The 22,590-nt window shown below is 40.4% G+C and overlaps 1 protein-coding gene and 1 long non-coding RNA gene across 4 annotated transcripts in view; both read right to left on the reverse strand.

Moving 5' to 3' along the window:
- Positions 1-22,590, reverse strand: part of LOC310686438 — a 425,293-nt gene that overhangs the window by 217,576 nt on the left and 185,127 nt on the right. The gene's annotated exons all lie outside the window — the stretch shown is intronic.
- KLHL5 (kelch like family member 5) overlaps positions 1-22,590 on the reverse strand; it is a 46,321-nt gene that overhangs the window by 20,323 nt on the left and 3,408 nt on the right. For 2 of the 3 annotated variants that reach the window (XM_083459922.1, XM_083459923.1), the window contains exons 2-3: positions 21,330-21,401; positions 526-708 (exon numbers count right to left, since the gene is read on the reverse strand). In XM_083459922.1, the coding sequence (XP_083316048.1) occupies positions 526-668 (143 nt within the window). In that variant the 5' untranslated portion in view covers positions 669-708; positions 21,330-21,401. Of the gene's footprint in view, positions 1-525; positions 709-7,680; positions 8,164-21,329; positions 21,402-22,590 lie in introns of those variants that run through there. The other variant, XM_083459921.1, reaches the window with a different exon arrangement.

Below are 22,590 nucleotides of genomic sequence, written 5' to 3' on the forward strand. Positions count from 1 at the left end.
GGTGGGTGGCTGGGGGGACAGTTCAGAAGGGGTTTGCAAGAATCTGGGAGCTTGTGTGTTGTTGTTTTTTTGAATTTTTATGGTTTTCTGTGACCATTGGGCCATGTTGGGTTTTTTTTAAAAAAAAAATTCTGAGTTTGAATTTCTGTGTGGTGGGTGGATGGGGGAACAGTTGGGGAGGGGTTTGCAACAGTTGGGGAGGGGTTTGCAACAGTTGGGGAGGGGCTGGGGGAACAGTTGAGGTTTTTGAAGACTTTGGTGATTTTTAAAGCTTTCCCAAAACTTCTTTTGCAGCCATTTGAGGATTTTGAAGACTTTGGTGATTTGCAGCCATTTCGTAAGTTAAATTTTTTAAAAAAATTTTGGGCTTTCTGGATTTTGGGTTGGGTGTTTGGAATTCAAGGACTTGGTTCTGGGTTTGAATTGCTGTTGAACATATTGCAAGTGGACTAGTTATGGAACTTTTTCAAACAGTCAATTTGGGAAGTTTGTTATAACTTAAGAAAAGTCTAATTGCATATTTACCTGTGTGCTGGAATCCGACGGTCACCAGCAACTAATACTACATCACATAACTGTTTGTGTCTCAGGTAGTTTTCCATCTTTTTAAAGGTTTGCTCTGCATGGTTAAGAGCCTGAAAAAATTCATCGGATGTACAAGGCTCCATCGTATGACACGATGACAGAGTCTGGCTGCTACTAGAAGTCCTGGAAGCACAAAAGATATATATTTTAAACTCATATTCACAGCCTGAGATAAAAGATGCTTGTATTATGCGTTTCAGAAAATAATAGACTAATTCATTTGTAGGCATTTTTGACAAAGTACAGAATCTCTAACAGCTTCTTCCATAAAAGACTTGCTGTGACTGACAAAAGATTGGATACTAATGGCACATATCATGAGGATTTTTTTTTTAAAAAGTTATAATTCTTCCAGCATTTAATCATTGCATTCCCACCAACAAAGGCATGCCAGTTTGTTCTACACTGCAAACTGCCTTTGTATTCCATTTGTATTATTCAGTTTCCACTTTCAAGTGCTACTCAGTTAAAGCAACCATACAATGTAGAATAACCACAATTCATGAACTAAGTAGTAGGTCAACAAAATACATATATATTTTAATGCCTTTTGCACTCCCTTCTTGCATTTCCAATGCAATTTTGTTTTCCCATTGAACTTTTTTCTCTATATCAATATAAAACTAGCTGTATCTGTGGAAATGGTTTAAAAGTACATGACAGTATTTTTATAGAACAGTATACCAAAGAAGTCAGACTAGCTAACAAAGACTTCTTTACAGTGCAGTTTATTTTATTTACAGTTTTGCTGCTAAGTGTACGCAAAACAAAAACACTCTCCTGCACATACATCCAAAGAGATACTAAAGTCCAAGCATCATTTTATGAGCTCCAGCCATCTCTCTGAAGGCAACTGGAGCACCATGCTAATGAACATCTTATGCCAGGAAAAGTGGTTAATTGTTCAGCAAAGATGCAATTAATGCCACTGGCAATTATGTGATCATAATTAGGTTTCAAAATTAACAGCCTATTAAGAAGATATATAGATGGATGGTAGAAAGAAAGCAGCAGTGACCTCTAACATGTCTTCCCACGCCAGCGAGAAGCAGAGCAGCAGGAGGCTCAGCTACAGCCAAGGCTGCAGGCAGTATGTTTGTGAAAGCAGGGCATCTTTGCCTCCTCCCATGGAGTAAAAAAACCACACACATTGCTGACTGGAAGAAGCTAAGGGTCGATGCCATCCCACCTATGCCTTCAAATGAGTGATGACTATATACATGCTTGAGAGAAGGGCCGTCATCCACTTCTAACAGAGTCCACAATAGAGAAGAGTCATGTCCCTCCCCCCCCAACGAGTGTGGGTTTATTCTGCAAGCTGTCATTCACACAATAACAGTGCATCAGTGGTGGAGTTATACAGGACTACCTACACATCATTTAGTTTTATTACTTGTTATGCAATGCATCCCCAGTGTTTTCACATTATTGGCGTCTGGAGAAGCACTAAAACACAACAAAAGCAGGAAAGACACACAGAGAACATTTGTGGATTTCAGCAGGATATTATGGGACATGCACTGATGAAGCAGCATGTCCACACTGAATATTTTGCAGGCGCAAACTGCATTTTTAAATTGTTTTCACAGAATACAGAAAGAACTCAAGGTAAATAAGCAAGAAGGAAACAAGCCTCCTCTGCACAACCTCCACACACACACCCCAGACAGGTCAGCCATCAATGAAATAAAAGATTAAAAATCAACCCAGAGTACTTTTCCAAATGCAACCATGGGAGCCAGGCAGACAAAAATCATGTTTCTTCATAGTCACATAAGCTATCAAGCTTCACCAAGTTGAATAAACTTTCCCAGTCTGCAGAGCACCATTTTGTGTGCGTTATACTTTCTATCAAGGCCAAGTTCCTTATCTGGGTAGTCCATTCCATCATTAAATTACCTGTATATGGGATAACTGATTTAACTTGTGATTAAATTGCCTGCTAATGTTCTCCAGTGTTTGGCTATAGTTAGTCGGGCAACCACAATTAGGAACATGGTAATATAAGCCTTTATGGTTCTATGACAGCCTTAATACCTGTGTGTAAAGGTGAAAATAATACCATAGTTCACATCAGGATACTCAAATTTTGTTGACATTTGAATAAGGCAACTGCAGGTCTGATATTTTACAAAGTAACAATAAAAAGGTCAATGATATGACAAAGGAGGGTCATTCCATACAATTTCCAAAAGCCCACATTTTTCGATTAGTGCTACAATTGGCACTAGAGCTGACCCAGCATCAATGATGCAATGTTCTGCAGTGGAAGAGGGTAGTCTTGCTAAACGAGGATTCTGTTTGCACCAAAGCATATCTAATCAATTGTATGCTTTAGCACTGGAGAGGAGAAACAGCTTATGTACACTGTTTTAAACAGCAAAAAACGTTCACAAAATGTCAGTGTGATGCTATAGGAAGCCAAGTTAGTCATGCTGGTGCTTGCCAATTTTGTACAGGGGGAATACATGAAATTAGTAAACTTCTGATTTGCAGCAAATCCGTTTGCCAATGCATCTGAACAGGAAGGCTATGGTTTATGCTTGTCAAAGAAGACTGAAAGCCAGGATCAAAATGTGGTTTTGGTGCTTGGCTGCAACAGCAAATGATGGTTAGCTGCAAGCCAGGAACTAAATAATTAAGCAGAGCATCCGAAGGAAGGAGGAGAAAGTATACAAGCACAGGCTCAATCCTTTGATGCCAAACTATGGTTTGTTGTTCTGTGCTATGGTGAGTGCAGAGGGGTGTGTGTGTGTGTAGTACAACTATGCTGATGGACTCCAAGGTAGCATTCACTAGATGACATAGACGAATACGTGCGCAACTATGTTCTTCCCAACATTCACATCACTAACCTGAACATAAAGCCCCACTAAGTTCAATAGAAAGGGACGTGGGTGGCACTGTGGTCTAAACCACAGAGCCTACGGCTTGCCGATCAGAAGGTCGGCGGCTCAAATCCCCGCGATGGTGTGAGCTCCTGTTGCTCGGTCCCAGCTCCTGCCAACCTAGCAGTTCAAAAGCACGCCAAAAGCAAGTGCAAGTAGATAAATAGGTACCCCTCCTACGGGAAGGTAAACGGCATTTCCGTGCGCTGCTCTGGTTCGCCAGAAGCGGCTTAGTCATGCTGGCCACATGACCCGGAAGCTGTACGTTTCCGTGTGCTCTGGTTTCTATCACGGTGTTCTGTTACGCCAGAAGTTGTTTAGTCATGCTGGCCACATGACCCGGAAACTGTCTGCGGACAAACACCGGCTCCCTCGGTCTATAGAGCGAGATGAGCGCCGCAACCCGAGTCGTCCACGACTGGACCGAATGGTCAGGGGTACCTTTACCTTTAAGTTCAATAGGTCATACTCTCTAGTACTTGCGTATAAGGTTGAAGCCTAAATCTTCTGTAAGAGTGAAGGTGCACATAAAAATATTAATTAAATTTTATATTTTCATCCTAACATATTTCAAGCGCAGAGACTTTTTCAAAGGACTCTTTCAAAGGGACGTGAATTTTAGTTGATAAGGCACAAGCAGCTGGTTCACTTGGCGGTGAATATAAGAGCAAACTTGCTAGGTGATTTAAATATACAATTTAATGAAATCACCCACTGTCTTGTGTGAAGTCTGTTGTTCAAGAACACTTAAAATCTGTTACAAACACACTACTGTCAAATCCTGCTAATTTAAAGAAGAAAAGCATGGTATGGTCACAAGAGCCCTTCTACTTCTTATCTTCTATCCTTGCAAACAACAACCAAGGGGGTCAAATAAAGTACCCACACCCACATAAAGCACATATACAAGATCTTGAAAAAAAGATGCTTGAGAAACATCTTTTCTGACAACACACAGTGCAGTTGAAGTATGAACAAATGTAAGAGAGTGCAACTGTCACTTCACTACAGGTTTATTTATAACCATATACAGTATGCAAGATCTCAAAGTGGCATGTAATTTTTATTATTTTTGCCAAATTAGTTTAGGGATACTTGAGGAACTTGATCTTTACAAATTCAACTAGAAATTGCACCTCCCAAATTAATGTATACATCAAACTTGGCTATCCACTGCATTTCCCACTTCTCAGCTAAAAGAAAATCAGAACAGGTTAAAAAATACATATTTTGGTAGAAAATTAATGTAGATATGTGCTTCAATGTGCAATTTTGTGCATGAGATTAATGCAGAAACAAGATAGAATGGACTTCTGGGTACATGAGAAAGTGACATAAACCAGAGAAAAATCGGTTTCTCCAATCCTAACTTTGTCCTGAGACTTTTGCAATTCATATCTATAAGATAATTTAGAGCCACTCAAATTTAGCAAACAAACAAACAAACAAACAAACAAACAGAAAATACATCATTATAAAGCAACTAAATCATTTCAACCATTTTCAAGTATGTGCATAACCTACAACTGAACACCAAGGTGTAGACAACACCTTTGGCTAAATTTTACATCCATAATTTTACATTTTTCAAGAAATAGCACCCAGGAGAGGTTGCTAAAGACAATCTTCTACACCAAGGTTAGGTTCTATTTCCAGCAACATAGCAGGTAATTTAATTATCCCCAGAACAAATAGTAGTACACATTGACACTATCATCACAACTTTTATTTACATGAATGCTTCAGCTACCAGCTTTAGCTGTTTTGGAACTGCAGGCATCTCTGCTGTTAAGATACTACAGTAATTCTGTAATCCAACTCCAGAAGTCTAGGCAATTTCTGGTATGTCTTAGGTCCCTATTAATTGTAACACTACAAATGGAATTCCACAGGAAAAGTCTACATTTCATTAGATCCATAGGAGAAAGGAGATTTAAATGCTAATGAAAGACATAGGTGTGCATTGTTTTTGTTTTTATTCATCTTTCACTACTCATCTCTTAAGTAAAAATTACAAAGCAACAGATTTTGATAAAGTTTTTGACATCAGAACATATTTCTAATGAAGAAAGCTATGCCTTGTTTTACAAGAAAACACAACCAAAATTCTCATTGTTGACAGCAAGTAAAAGTAAAATAAGTAAAATAAAAAAGATGAAGGAAAAAAATACTAAATACTGGCAAAACTCCAGCCTTTATAAACAGAGAGATGAATGTCTACTTACATGGTGTTCCCCATGCCAATAGATTTCATGCAAGAAGGTGGCATCACAAGGGGGGAATCCCAAAAAGTCCTAACTAGGCAGGCAATCTAAGCAGCCAGAACAGTGGAGAAGGAAGCCTTTTGAATGCTTTGACCACTCTGGACCCAACCTTCAGCAGACTTAAGACCTGAGTGCATTGTTCTACCAGACCTTTCCACCTCTTCTTAGCTAAAGTGATAAATCCTGTAGGGTCAGAGACACACGTGCTGGCCACATCTCACACAGCAGGACCTCTTACTCCTAATCAAGTAGATGCAGCTGGACACTGAGCATGTTGTGATTATTGGCAAAAATGCATGCCTGGGCTGGGAGCTGGCAGCCATAAGGGGAGAACTGCAAGAATGGATTGGCACCTTGTTGGAAAGTGTATAGCACTTTATTGTAGCATGCCTGGTGTTGTTTTGTAACTTCACACAGCTACAGAGGGCTGGATGAATAAATGGGATGTACACTTGACCTCCAGACTTTGCACTTCTCTACAGTCATCTTCCATTGCATGCAAATATGGGATTGGATCGTGCCCATTAACCTGCATATACATTAACATGTTTGCAAGTGCAAATGGAAGTAGTGGTGGGGATACAGTATCTCTATTATCTGGGGATGCTGTATCTTGAGAGATGCTAATGTTTTCTTCCACATTTATTATTTAACCAGCCCCTGCACCACCTTAATGATGATCACCAAGAAACCAGAATTGCTTTTCTGTGCTGCTTTGTAGTCCAGAGAAACATCTCTGCAAGAATTGGACCTTTCTTTTACAGAATTCATTTGACACCTTGCAAATAATTTGTGTACTAACAGTAATGTCTTTGTACAAACACCAAACAGATGTTTTTTAAAACACTAAAATCAGTCCATGTAGCCTGAGGTACAAATATTACTCTAGCCATCTACATTCATTATTTACCTAGTTACTTTTTCAAACATTTTGGATTTAAACCTTCAGCTTCCATACAATTTTTCCACATGGCACTTTTTAAAAATGCATTGAAAAATAAGTCAAATTTGTGTTTTTCCTTCCAACTCTCCTACTCTTCTGAAATATGATTTCTTCTCAGTGCAAAAACTCAAATAAAAATATGCAAATACACTTTGACTGGAGGGATCAATCAGCAACCAGCTTCACCAATACACAACATTACAAAGTGCAAAGTAGCAAAATACATTTTAAAAGTACCACTTCTGTAGTATACAGCTGAATAAATTAAAGAAGATAAAAGAAAACCTGACACCTCCCCCCAAAATAAAATTGCAATTAAAAAAATTCTATAGGGAAATAAATACAGTAGGGTAAGTTCTTACAGAGCAATCAAGTATATGTCTTCTCAGTAAGTGCAATTGGATTTACTCTCAGGTAAGTGTATATAGGATTGCTGTCTCAAATACCACAAAATACCTAAAATGTTCAGCTAACATAATGTTATGTCAAAATATTATTTTAATTTTACTATAAATGCAACCCCAGTCATATATTCTCTACAGTATGACACCCAACCTTTTTTCAGGTAGACTGGTTCAAAGAGCCTCAAAAACTAACCTTAAATATTACTCTGTTTCTGCCTCATGTTCAGAATACAAGTAGTAATTTCCAGAAAAAAATAGGTCAAGGTAACACATTAGAATGCAGAACATACCTAGAGATTATAGCTAAAATATCTGTCTCCTAGTTCCATCAACCCTTCTTCACAGAGCCTTGAAAATGTAGCTGCTACAGAATGCAAATTCCATCTCCAGCCTCTTTAGAAATACTTTTGATACAGGATTGCAGTGCCAGTGAAAGAAACATTATATATACACTGCAAAATAGTTAGAATTCCAGTTCCTTGGCTGCACCATGGTTAAGTATTTTTACAGCACCACAATGGAAGGTGTCCCCCACCCCCATTTTATGCATATAAATATAGGGCACAACTAATTTCTCACAATAAGGAAGTAACAACCTGCATGAACTGCTGTCAGATACATTTTCTTCTTCACTAGCTCCGTCTTCAGCATATGGTCTTTCAAGCCAATGTGCACCTTCACAGTCCTCTGCGGTGAACTCAAATGTAGGCACTTCAGAGCTGGATGCCATTGGCCAAGAAGGTGAATTCTGGAAAGCCTGTTGGTTGGACTTCGGAAAACCAATTGATGTAAAAGGCAGTGGTAGGGTGCCTGGATTCAGGAACTTTATCCCACCAGTAGTTGCATTATGTCCTCTGTCCCAGAAGTCTCCTGGCTGGCAGTCGATGCTAGGTTTAGGAGTAGATTGCTGGTGCCCAAACCACCTCCATCTGATTTTTAAAATCTGCTTCACGTCGAACTCTTTACGAGAGCCAGACATCTTCAGTGAGAGCAAGTTATCGTCTAGGCAACAGGGCAAGCAGCAATGCACATAAAGAAGATTTGTTCATCCAACCAGGACAAGAGAAACACATGGTCTGCCTGTTTATGAGTAGATGGGTGTCACTCCCCCTTTTTCTCCTTTTCTTTCTTTTGAGAGAATACTATCACATTCAAATATGGAGCACAGGATTTTGTAGGAAGCCCTCTTATCTAAATAATTAGAAGGGGTAATTAAAAAGAAAATGAACAGAGAAGGCTGAATTGCTACTTTCATCAGGAAGGACACTAATCAGCTTCATTAAAGCATCCACTGCATTTTCTCTCGCTTGTCTCCTCATCCTCTTACCATTAACTCCTGCCAGCACTAACAGCTTGTATAAAAGCACTTTCAGAGACTGCCCACAAGCTCTTTTTCCTAAACCACAAATGACAAAGAACACAATTCCTATGCTCTCTCAGAGGCTCTGTTGCTTATCCTGTTAACCCTTTCCTTTACAAATATTGGGGGGGGGGAGAAGTGGGAGAAAGAACTGAATCACCACTATGATTTCAAAACCCACTGAAATATTCTGCTTCAGTTAATGACCACACATATGTAAGAGTCATTCCAATAAAGGGTAAACTGAACATAGAACAATTCCAATTTTGGTTTCTATTGTGTCTTTCTCCATTATAAAATATTGATGTAACTTTAAAAAAAGAGAATAGATGGCTAATGAATTGCAGGCTTTCCCTTATCAGTTGTTTTAAGCACACAAGACGGCTCCCTTTAGAAGGGAGAAGCCTTCCCCCCCAATGACATGAACAAAAAGGAACACAAATGTGACAAAACAAATGTGAGTGGAGAGGCACGATTTTTGCGCCCCTGCCCCCAGGGTTACACACTTGGTGGGGGCCAACCTAGTCAACCCATAGGTATGCATCTGTGGACAATTTCCCACCCCACATCACTGGTGTCTCGGAACTAGCAAGTACCCAGGTTCTCTGACTAATCCCTTTCCCATGTTTGAGTGTACAGCTTATATAGACAGCAACTTCCAAACACTTATTTGGGCAGGGTATATTAACATATATGCATAGTCTATCATTTTCAGAGTAACTAAGTAATATGGATGTGGCCCAACAGTGCTTTTTCTCAGCAACGTAATTCAAGCGCGGCTCCAGCTTCGTCCCCCCTCCCTTGGTTTCTTCCTTTCAATTATTGAATGTTGTCTAAAAGAAGAAAAAGCAAAGCAAAGCAAACATCAACAATAAGAAAAAACTTTTCTGACTACTACAAGCCATGAGGATTTCCCCTTTTTTGAATGGGGTGCAGAAAAATTGCTCATATTTTGTTTGTGCTTTATTTCAGCTTGAATCAGCATTTTCAGTCAAGTTTATATACATGTGAAAATGTAACTCCACAAGCACTGCCTTTCAGAGGAAGGTCACTGCAGACTTCTCTCCCCCAAACTATGGCTGGTAACATTACATTTTTACCTCAGTGACAGAGTCATTTCACACATGGCAGACAATTCAGCTAATCTCAGGCCAAGGGCTTCCAGTCCCTTCAGCAGTCCTGCATCACATAAGCAGCCTTAATCAGTATATGCTACGCTCAGCCTTTGGGTCAGCTGGTCCTCTTCAACTGATACTGTCTGAATTCTTGCGATACCGCAGCTAATACATATTTACTAGCATTCTAGAAACCTAGACCATTATGCAGGCATAACAGCTCTAAAACATTATTTACATTGTATGAACCTTCTGTAAGAACTGTAATTTACAAATTTTTAGAACATGCAATTGCACTGAAAATTAGAAAAGATAACCAATTAGAGATTCAGCAACCCCAGGTATGCTTTGGTGGGTGGATTTTTCTGAAGAATTTATACCCCCTCTAATTGTTTCCACACATGCAAAATTGTTGAAACAGAGTATTGACTTCTATTAACATTAAATTTGCATGGGCTAAAAAAGCAGGGATTTTCCATATTGCACTGGGTTTCTAAATTGATTAAATTAGAGCTGCCAACCAAGTGCTCTACTTTTGCTCAGCACATGCTGTTTTAAAAGATAAGACAGCAGAACAACTTGCAATGTAATTAATCATCATTTCTCAACATATGCGGCTCCTGAATAATAAGCAGACTGAAAAAAGGCTTTGCATCAAAGCAGAATCCTAAATTTGACAGGAGGTATGGAGTTTAATGATAAAAACTCACATAGTCAACGCAACGTATTTTAAGAGTCTGAGGCCCGATTCATGCAACCAATTTTAAAATGATGTGCAAAACTGTCCTCATACTATCATCATGAGCTGTTGTTGTTAAAAATCTAGCACAAGTTGTGCGAGATGGATGGATAGAAGGATTAAAGGTTGATGAAGGTTTATTCAGATATGCCAGTACCATCCAACTCATGGTGAACAGCTGAGAACAGATTCACAAAACCTCACATCCCCAACAGTGGTTACCTATATAAGAAGGGATGTGGGTGGTGCTGTGGTCTAAACCACTGAGCCTCTTGGGCTTGCCGATCAGAAGGTTGGCAGTTTGAATCCACACAACGGGGTGAGCTCCTGTTGCTCTGTCCCAGCTCCTGCCTACCTAGCAGTTCGAAAACATGCCAGTGCAAGTAGATACATAGGTACCGCAGAGGCAGGAAGGTAAACGGCGTTTCCGTGTGCTCTGGTTTCTATCACGGTGTTCTGTTACGCCAGAAGTTGTTTAGTCATGCTGGCCACATGACCCGGAAAGCTGTCTGTGGACAAATGCCGGCTCCCTCGGCCTGAAAGTGAGATGAGCGCCGCAACCTCATAGTAGCCTTTGACTGGACTTAACCATCCAGGGGTCCTTTACTTTTTACCTTTACCTACCTATATAAGCCCTACCTACTCTACAAAAGGGACGCAGGTGGCGCTGTGGGTTAAAACACAGAGCCTAGGACTTGCCAATCAGAAGGTCGGTGATTCGAATCCCTGTGATGGAGTGAGCTCCCTTCCTCGGTCCCTGCTCCTGCCAATCTAGCAGTTAGAAAGCATGTTAAAGTGCAAGTAGATAAATAGGTACCGCTCTGGCAGGAAGGTAAACGGCATTTCCGTGTGCTGCTCTGGTTTGCAAGAAGCGGCTTAGTCATGCTGGCCACATGACCCAGAAGCTGTCTGCGGACAAACGCCAGCTCCCTCGGCCTATAGAGCGAGATGAGCGCGCAACCTCAGAGTTGGTCACTACTGGACCTAATGGTCAGGGGTCCCTTTACCTTTACTCTACAAAAAACTAGTTATCAGTAGTCCCTATCATGACTGCAAGTTTAAAATCAGTATTTTCAATTAAGCCTTTGATTCCCCCCCCCCACTTATTCTACTTTATATGTTTATATAAAATTACTGGTAGCACTGTTTTGGGGGGTGTTTACATGGTAAAATACAATTTAACACACAATGGCCCATTCACATAGCACAGTAAGCCAAACAATAGATTACCAGGACAGTGTGAATGTGTGGGATCCTGGAAAGGAACACACAGACACTTTGCTCTTCCCAATCTTTTTTACTCCTGCAGCACACTTACCTAAGATTAAGTTTGGCTGAGCAGGTCACCTGTGGTTAAGGTCTTTCCTCACTAACTGCAAGCAAGTTCATGGGAATCTCAGTAAAGGTAATGGTAAAGGTACCCCTGACCATTAGGTCCAGTCGCGGACAACTCTGGGCTTGCGTGCTCATCTCGCTTTATTGGCTGAGGGAGCCGGTGTTTGTCCGCAGACAGCTTCCGGGTCATGTGGCCAGCATGACTAAGCTGCTTCTGGCGAAACCAGAGCAGCACACGGAAACGCCATTTACCTTCCCACCGGAGCGGTACCTATTTATCTACTTGCACTTTGAGGTGCTTTTGAACTGCTAGGTTGGCCGGAGCTGGGACCGAGCAACGGGAGCTCACCCAGTCATGGGGATTCAAACCGCCGACCTTCTGATCAGCAAGCCCCAGGCTCTGTGGTTTAGACCACAGCGCCACCCGTGTCCCCTCAATAATTCCCCCAATTAAGAAAGGTTAGACTTACATTTCTAGGAACAATCAGGTTCAGTGCAGTTATGCTTGTGTATCTGGTAAATTTCCCCCAAGAAACAGGTTCTTCAAGAAGCCGCCCCCCCCCCATGCAAAATAACTAGCATTGAGAGCTAAATCCACACAGCCACTTCTGATTCTGGCTGTCAACCAATGGCAACTTTGACCACTCCACTAAAATGGAATTCCCAAAGCTTGGGGTGCTTGGTGAGTGTCCATTTTTCACAAAAACATATGCATTCTGGACTCAAGTTCCAACTCTCCCAAAAGTTGGATTAAAATAAAGGTTTCGCTTTGACAGTTCATAGGCTATGCCAAACTGTGGTTTGGTATCCCTCCCTCCTTCCCACACATGCAACTGTTTCTTCCATGGGCAGACAAACTAAGGCCCAGGGAGCTGGATTTGGCCCAATCGCCTTCTAATTCTGGTCTGTGGTTGGTCCGGGAATCAGCGTGCTTTTACATGAGTAGAATGTGCCCTTTTATTTAAAATGCATCTCTGGGTTATTTGTGGGGCATAGGAATTCATTCATTCATTTCCCCCCCAAAAAATATAGTCCAGCCCCCCACAAGGTCTGAGGGTCAGTTGACCAGCCCCCTGTTAAAAAAGTTTGCTGACCCCTTGTTTCTTCCCTTCCCTACTGGCTTGAGACAAACTACCCCAGTGTCTGTCCTCTCCCCAGCTACCTTGTACAACAGCCTCACTATGCAGGAAAGTAGCATAGCAGAGATACTGTTGCACACCACCCGAATTTTAACAGTTACTGAATCCAGAAATTTAGGGTGTCTAGCACCCACAAATTCATAACAATACCAATCATGGCAGAGGAAGAAATGATGCAATTTGTGCTTTTCACAAACACAGAAAGATCTGTTTGCCTGCTTCATATATAGTCTACTTTTGGATCAAATTCCATTAGTGGTGATTTAACACTACACCAATTTACCATACAAACACAATGACTGAAATATATATACAATTCCATACATACATCCCTTTAACTTAGAAGTTGTTCCTTTATAATATCTAACACTTCCGAAGGTCTTACCCATTTTTAAATATTAACAAAATTGGCATCTATTTTTCTTAAAGCCACCAACAAATGGATTTCAAACCCTAAAAGCAATTCTTTCTTTTTAAAAGCAAGCAAATGACATTCTAGTTAACCAATCAAAACAGTCAACTAACCCTTCTAAACTGTATGCCACTCTGCTTTAGAAGCATAATATACTTTCCATCAAATGAAATTTCAAGGCATTGCATGATTTTTTTATTCGTGGGGAGCGTGTTATTTTTTAAAAAAAAGATTTGGAAATTAAGGGGGAAATGAAACAAGGTAGTTTGAATATATCAAGACAGTACTTTACATGATTTCATTCATTTCATTTGTTAACTGTGACCAAATCAGTCGGTGTATAAGATACAACATAAGCTGACAACAGTTTGTTCCCCAGCATGTAAATTCTTTTGTCAAAGGTTTTTCTACCAACGTTTAGAGTGGGAGCCAAGTGATGTGGAAGTTTTGTTATGGCTTTAACCTCTGCTGGTGCTATGATGTTTCAAGGGCTTGCATCACACGGATGGAGCCAATCACAAGGGACTTTCCTACACAACAGCCTCCAGCTTGGTTTGGAGAAATGATCAGGTGAGTAGAACCTTTCTAGCTGGCCCCATCCACATTGTACTTGGCCTGGGTCGGTGGGATGAGGTCACAGAAAACACCTTCCATGTTGCACTGCAACACTGAAAAAAGATCTGAAGCCTATTACTGACTGGATGCAAAAGTGCAGCTACTGTGGCATGCATTATTCACTTGGATTGGGGAAGCAACAATCCTTAGAATTACATTTATGCAAATTATATTAAACTTTTCTACACCAATAATTGAAATGCAAATTGAAAACTGCTCACCCATTTAAAAAGGCTCCCTTTGAACAACTCTATGCTTATTCCTTGCTCCCGTTTTATCACTCAGATGCTTGATCTGTTTATCTGCATACCTAGCTGTGCAAAGTTGCACAGAGGTTATACTACAGACACCGTAAGAGGCAATCTTCAGAAGAATAATTTGCTCTGAAGCATTTATTCTTAAAACAAAATGGAACTCGATGCCTTAGACAACTATACCAGAATTTTCTACTATTTGGCATTTATTGAAAATATTTATATATCACCTAGTAGTAGTATTTATCAATTTATAATTGGTATTGTATTTATATAAATTTATATACTGCTTACATGCCAAAATATTTTCAAGTATAAAATCAATTATAAAATCCAAACACACAATACAATTCCACATTTCAATTCAAATTAAATTACATCAAAATTCCATCAGAACATTATAGACATCCACAATTAAAATTTATTATGAAACGAGGCTGCTGCAGGCACAGCAATTAAAACAGTTTTTTAAAAAACCAATTCAAACAATGTAATCAGAAAGTTCAAGTTCTGGAATGCTTGCCTAAACACGTACATCTTCAAGAGATGAATTGAGAAAACGTCAAGGCAACATTAACAATGAGTACAAAAATCAACATAAAAAAAAAATAGCAACCAGTAGAGGTCTGAGTAAAATGCTAATTTTCTGGTGTCACTGGTGCATTTTTTCCCCCTAGGGAAAGGCTACTCCAAAGAGGGGGCATCACAACAGAAAAGGCCCTCTCCCTGGTTGCTATAAGATAAGTTGATGCAGGCTGCAGCAGCACCAGGAAGGTTTCAGTACATGCTCTTACTAACTGGACAGGTTTTTATTTCAAATAACTTACTCCTGGGGTAGCTAACACGGTGCCCTCCAGATGTTGTGGACTACAACTCCCATCATCCCTGACCAATAGCCATGCTTGCTGGGACTGATGTGACCTGCAGTTCACAATACAGTGGTACCTTCAGTTGCGAACAGGATCCGTTCCAGAGGTCCGGCCACATCCCAAAGAATTCGCAACCAGAGGACCACTTCTGTGCATGGTTTAACGCTTCTGCGCATGCGATGAAACCCGGAAAAATACTTCCAGGTTTGCCGTGTTCGCATTCCAAAGATTACGTATCCAGAGGTATACGCAAGTGGAGGTACGACTGTATCTGGAAGGCACCATGCTGGCTGCCAATGACCTAGGCTCAAGCAGTTTAGGACTCCAGTACCGCAAACCTGAACTGCAAACCTATCTTAATCATCAATTACCGTATTTTTCGCCCTATAGGACGCACTTTTCCCCCTACAAAAATGAAGGGGAAATCTGGGTGCATCCTATGGGGCGAATGCAGGCTTTCGCTGAAGCCTGGAGAGCGAGAGGGGTCGGTGCGCACCGACCCCTCTCACTCTCCAGGCTTCAGGAAGCTCTGCGCAACCCTCGGGAGACCGGCTCCGAGGGTTGCGCAGAGCTGCCTGCAGTCCCCGGCTCAGCACAGCTCTGCGCGGCCATCGGGAGCAGGGCGCTAAGTCCCGCCCCACTCCGGATGGCGGTGCAGAGCTGCCTGCAGTCCCGGGATCAGCGCAGCTCTGTGCGGCCACCGGGAGCGAAGCCCCGCCCCGCTCCCGATGGCCGCGCAGAACTGCCTGCAGTCCCGGGATCAGCGCACTTCTCCCCATCGCCAGCCCCACAAGCTTGGGGGACAGCGGGGAGGCAGAGCGTGCCTTCCCACTGTTCCCCGACCTGGTTCTTCCAGCCCCGCACCTGGGGGGGAAATAATTTTTTTTTCTTTATTTCCCCCCAAAAAACTAGGTGCGTCCTATGGGCCGGAGCGTCCTATGGGGCGCAAAATACGGTAAGATAGTTAAGGCCTTGACTAGGAGAAAAATCTACCTCCTAAGGACAAGTTCAAACAAGATTTTATACTACAGTACAAGAACTACAGACTATACAGCATGCTCCAATTGTGCACAGGTGTATTTGCTTTATAAAATACATGCAAGAGGAAAAGGTAATCCCCATCCCATATATCTATTTTAAGAAACAAATGGCTAAAGATAAAAGAGTATGCAAATAAAATCTGATACATAGTGCATGTATGCAGGTATCACTCCAAAAGCCTCATTCAGAGAGGCTGCAGTTAAATTTCCTTACGTGAGCAATATTTTTTTTTTAAGTAGAGGATTAAGATGGCTACACTTCTAGCGAATGATCAATATTCAACCACAAATAAATTACTGTAGTTTACTGTAGTTATTTTTTCTTTCAAACCAGCCACTTTAGATGAACAAATAGATTTATTGCAACTGAAAACATGCATAATTCATCAAAATTCTTCATTGTCAAGACTGCAACACCAAAACCACCATGCCTACTTTTCTCCTGTAAACTGGTTGGAAATAAGCACTAATACTGTGAATTTATAAATTGTTTAACTTACACACGCGAAAACACACACTCTACCAGAAGGCAGATGAAATAGAAGTGTTTTATGATTCTTCTAAAATATTTTCTGGCTAAGGCAAGTCTCCTTAAAAAGGATTTCCTGTTGTAGGAAAGCTGACAGAGAACACTCCTCTGCAGCTTTAAAACATAATGCATACAACACAACACACATTTGTAATGTGAACTTCCTGATGAGCACGCACATCTGCCTAAGCATCCTTGCAACTCCAATATAATGTCATAACTTGTGACAGCACATTAGTGCAGCAGTCATAAGATCCATCTTAAACATTCATTTACTGACTCAACAAGTTTGAGAATCGGGCCATTAAGTTGTAAAACACTGCTAAATATCACATGCCTATCTCATTAATTCATGAATGACATTAACAGTTTCAAGCCAAGGACTGGATCCACATAATCTTGCAACAAGGGAGCTTTGGACTTGACTTTCTCAGAAAAACTCAGAAAATATTCGCTTACTGAAAGGCAAAAAAGAGGGGGGAGGGGGAAAGAAGGAGGCAGTGGTTTTTGCTTTTTAAAACAGTTTGGCATAATTAGTTCTTTCAGTGATTTTGGCAAAGCGTACATTGGGCATTATATCAAAACTTGTTAACTTGCACTTGTCCTAGAAATCACGTTTGGATCTTGGTCTGCATGGCAAGCACAAACCATAGTTTGATAGCTTGGGTGTAATGGTTTGCTACAAGCCAGAAAATAACTCATTCCCTTAAGTACAGTAGAGGAGGAAGGAGTGTACAGGCATGTGGCCTCTTCTAGCATCACAGTCCAAGCGCCAACCATGGTTCAGAATTATTGCTAGACTGAGCCATAAAGAAGCTCTTTCGATCCTGGCCAAAGAAAGAAAGAGCTCTCCACCAGAGATGTTATTTCATTACTGGAAAAATAGCCTCTATGAGCTTGAAGACAGTTTTATGGGTCAAAGAAATCGAAACTAAACACCTTCTTCATCCAATCAGACAACCTTACTAGGTGGGCTTGAATGTTGTCATCTCTCAAGATATGTAAAATATGATATTAACCTATTTCACAGGATTTTTATTACAAAACAGTGAGGCTTCCTATTGATTAAACATGCACTGGATTGGGCTGTAAGCCACTTAGTTCAGAACACGTTCTCCATAATAATGGTAATAAATAATATAACAATAGTCTGGAATGATTTTTTGTTTTCGTTGACAATATGACAAAGAAATGCATGGACAGCTAATAAAAGTTCATTAATATGGAAAAACTTGTGTGTAATACAAGGTATCAGACTGTTTTTGGTTATTATGTACATTTGAGAAAACAATCTAAAATTATGATCTATATATACCAAACAATTACACATGTACCTTTTTTTCCAGAAACTTGGTTTCCATACTAATTCTTAATAGCTCAGCTTTGTCAAGTCCTTTATAATAAATGCTCAGGAGATGTACTCTTAATGAGCTTTCTTTCTTGCAATTTGGCTGCAATGCAGTTTTTCCTGATTACTGGCATTATCATTCCAACACAAATTTGGGGAAGCTTGACAATACCATCAGAAGAGAGATCCACCACCCAGAAGACATTCTGATCTTAGTAAATGTTTAAGAATTTATGGCCCCTAATACAGCTATTTCAATACCCACCTTTTCCATGAAGCCTTTGGCACAACCCCCTGATCCTAATACAGTGGTACCTCGGGTTAAGTACTTAATTCGTTCTGGAGGTGCATTCTTAACCTGAAACTGTTCTTAACCTGAAGCACCACTTTAGCTAATGGGGCCTCCTGCTGCTGCTGCGCCGCTGGAGCACAATTTCTGTTCTCATCCTGAAGCAAAGTTCTTAACCTGAAGCACTATTTCTGGCTTAGCAGAGTCTGTAACCTGAAGCGTATGTAACCCGAGGTACCACTGTATCCTACTGTAACTAAGCCTAATGGTTCTTCCAGACAGGGACTTAATATTGCAAATGGGTTATTACTGCAAATATACATACACGCATACATGACATTTAAATATGGCAAATGGATAACTGACAACAGGGTTTTTTTAAGCCTATCACAATTTCAATGGAAATAGTTAATTCAGATTAAATAGGGAGAGAATATGCAAACTAGCTTTTTCAAACAAAAAAACCCCAACCAACAGCTTTCTTTTGTGGAAATATGACACAAATAAGAAAAAACAAAAATAAGCCCTAGCAGGAAGTGCCAGCGAGCAATCTGTATTTTTACAAAATGCAGTCCCTCTTACCACTTCATAACCTGAATTGAATTAGTCCAGTGAATCCTTCCACTATGAACTGTAAGTGAATGGTGGTCTGCAATAATGGTCTTTTGTGGTATTGCAATCAATAAAGTTGCAACAAACTACCTAAGACAGATTGGCTTTTTGATAATATTGTGCAGATGCTGCAAAAAACCTGCACTCTTCAACAAACACTCATATGGAAGCAACTACATATTCTTTTTCACTGTCTCCATTTCACTCCTCTGTCTTTGTTTTGCCTGCTTTCTAGATTATAAGTCCCAGAGGGAAAGGGATCCTTTCATACATTTTAACATACCTTGATGACACTATACAAATTTTATTTTCTAAGCATTTTTGTTGTTTCTGCATGCTAATGCTATAATACTGTTTCTATGCTCAAATAATATTATCTTCCTTTTTGTATATGACAAAAATATGCAAAGAGGAAAGCACAGATGGAACTGAAAGGGTGAAGTTCACATTTGGTTTGAAAGAGCGTCTAGTCTTATTATAAATATGAAAAGATACTCTTGAACTTGAGAGAATAATCAAAGGCTTCCTAACCCAACATTAATAGCACACTGTTAAAACAAAATACAGCCATGCCCTCCAACTTTGAAAATGTTTGAAGAAACATCTGTCTAATTACCACACAGCACCATTTTCTTCCATAATGCTGAATCAGGCCAAGTAGTCTGTTCAGCCAATATGCTGAACAATCAATATAAACTACAACAGGTTTTCTCGCTAACTGCATGTAAAGTTCTTCCAGATTAGTTCATTAAGCTCTCTGGGCCTGCTAAGCTATTTAACATTTGCTCCAAATTCAAAAATATTTATGATGGCATTTCTTAAACCCTGTGAAAAGAATGCATGCCACAAGTCTGACCCGGGTAAGATGCTGATCCCAAAAGCATTAAGAAAATAGTGGTGCCATTCAGAATCATGTTAGGAAATCATGACTTGTATTTGCTAACTTCATGGAGTGAGTGCTGAAGCTCATTTGGCCAAAACACCACAACCAATGCACAAGCGGGTGGCATCTCTGGAACTACAACATTTTCAGGAGTACAAAAAGCACTAGGGACCCCTGCTAGGGCGCTGCATTCAGTGAAGTTATCCCATTTTCATCCTGTCCCTCTACTCCCCTTTCACATCCTCCAAATCTGGAAAGGAGATCAGAACATCAGAAAGGATTTTCTGACAGAAAGAGCTGTTCAACAGTGGAATGGTCACCTCCGGAAGCTATGGACTCTCCTTCCTTCGAGGTTTTAAGCAGAGGTTGGATGGCCATCTGCCATGGATGCTTTAAGATGATGATGATGATGGTTATATTTATATCCCGCCGATCTGGCTGGGTTTCCCCAGCCACCCTGAGAGGCTTACAGCATATATAAAACATAGTTAAATATCAAATATTAAAAACTTCCCAATACAGGGCTGCCTTCAGATGTCTACTAAAAGTTATGTACCGTATTTTTCGCTCTATAACACGCACCCAACCATAACACGCACATAGTTTTTAGAGGAGGAAAATCTGTAGGTATGCCACCCGTAGGTAGGCATTTCCTCCATAACACGCACAGACATTTCCCCTTACTTTCTAGGAGGAAAAAAGTGAGTGTTATGGTGCAAAAAATACGGTAATTCTTTATCTCCTTGACATCTGAAGGAAGGGCTTTCCACAGAGATGGCGCCACTACCAATAGATTCCTGCACTGCTGGAGACTGGATTAGATGATCCTTGTGGTCCCTTCCAACTCTACAATTCTCTGATTCTTTTTCTCTGATGGAAGGACTCCTTCCTCTGGAAAATCATGAACCTCTAGATGTAACTTAAAAGTTCGGGAACTTATACAAGACAAGTTCAAATGTGCCCAAACACCCCCATTTTCTGAGGCAGTCATACAAGAGGCTGGATTCAGATTTAATTGAACTTGGATTATAAAGAACCCATATGAAAAGTTAATCATGATGAAAACCCACTGATTTCAATTAAAAAGTAAGTTGAAATAATGCTGCAATCCTATACTTATATATTAGGGAACAATTCTCCCTGGATTGAATTAAAATTATTTTATTTGTGTGGGTTTTTTTAAAACCCTCAAAGCAGTTTCCAAAAAGAATAGAACATAAAATTATCAATAAAAACAGTTTGAAACAGCTATTTATCGCCACCCAACCCCACCCCCACCCATCTTCCCCCCCTCCACCCCAATGTCTCAACAAATGAAACTGATTTGTAAAAATGTTACACGGAAAAAATACGAGAGACATTACACATACTTATGTAAAACAAGAAAATCTTTAATTAAAATAAAAATGAGTCATCCTTCTCAGTATGCATGCATAAAATAGGTGTTACTGTCTTGCTTTACAAAAACCCACAGGGCATAATTCTGCCAAGTTAAGAACTTGGAAATCCCAATGGTTTCAATGAAAGACTTGAAGCTCTATACTACACGTGGTTTCTATCCTATGCATGAGTCCTCTGAATCCAACTATTACTGAATTGCTATCTAGTGTAAAACACTGTGGACTTCTAGCATGAAATCAATGGGATTGAAGAATTAAACTTTCATTTGATGGGTCCAAAATTTGTAACAATATTTTAAAAGTTACCTATATTCTTGTTTAGATGGTATGCAGTTCCATCCTCATCTCTTTCAAGACATTCCAGCCCACCAGGTGAATCTGAAGGGAGAAAAAACATTAAAAGATTATTCAGAAAAAGTAAAAATACATAATAAATATATGTCAATGTAAACAATGTATAAGGAACACATAAGGCATTTGGAGCTATATACCAAAAATTGATTGCTCTTGGGAAATTTTATTTTTGGGCATGACATTTTGAACTGGTTCACAAGCAGCACCAGATGACAAAGAAAAAGAAGGGGGGAAAAGACTTGCACTATTTACTCCCCCTTCCCCCTGAACTACTCTATTTCAAATCAGCTACTTTTTTGAAACCACTGTTTGTTGATCCCTCCAGACTGGTTGTGCCATCTCTACGAACCAGGACTGGTTGCCATGTTTTCCTTCATGAAAGTGTAAGGACTGATTTAACACAGGGCACATGTGGTGAGGGGGATAGAGCAATTTCCTGTGTCCCTATACTAGTTTATACTTTTTTGTCCTTCTAGTCCAGTATTTACGGGCAGCAGATCTTCAGGGTCTCTGGCAGAGGTCTTTCCCATCACCTGACAGCTGACCCTTTCAAATGGAAAATCCCAGGCACTGAACCAGGAATCTTCTCTGCATAGGTTCTGCTACTGACCTATGGTTTCCCCCCTATATGTTGCAAGGATGGGTGGGGATTGGCAAACCAACTCCTAAACCTTTTTATTTAGAGTTTCCAATTGTGGTGTTTACAGTGGTACCTCTGGTTACGAACTTAATTCATTCCGGAGGTCCGTTCTTAACCTGAAACTGTTCTTAACCTGAGGTACCACTTTAGCTAATGGGGCCTCCCACTGCCGCTGCACAATTTCTGTTCTCATCGTGGGGCAAAGTTCTTAACCCGAGGTAGTACTTCCAGGTTAGCAGAGTCTGTAACCCGAAGTGTTTGTAACCCGAGGTGTTTGTTACTCGAGGTACCACTGTATTCCCCATTTTAGACGCACATGACCCCAAAATTAAACTCTCTTCAAGCTGATTGTTAGGCATTCTAAAAATCTATGTACAGTAGAACCTTGGTTCTCAAACTTAATCCGTTCCGGAAGTCCGTTCGACTCCTGAAACATTTGAAAACCAAGGCTGATTGGTGCAGGCGCCCTGGAAACAATAGCCAACAACCGCACCGGACGTTTGGCTTCTGAAAAACATTCGAAAACACTTACTTCCAGGTTTTAGGCATTCAGGAGCCGATTTGTTTGTCAAC

The sequence above is a fragment of the Podarcis liolepis genome, assembly GCF_965112155.1.
Source record: "Podarcis liolepis genome assembly, chromosome: 9".
NCBI lineage: Eukaryota > Metazoa > Chordata > Lepidosauria > Squamata > Lacertidae > Podarcis > Podarcis liolepis.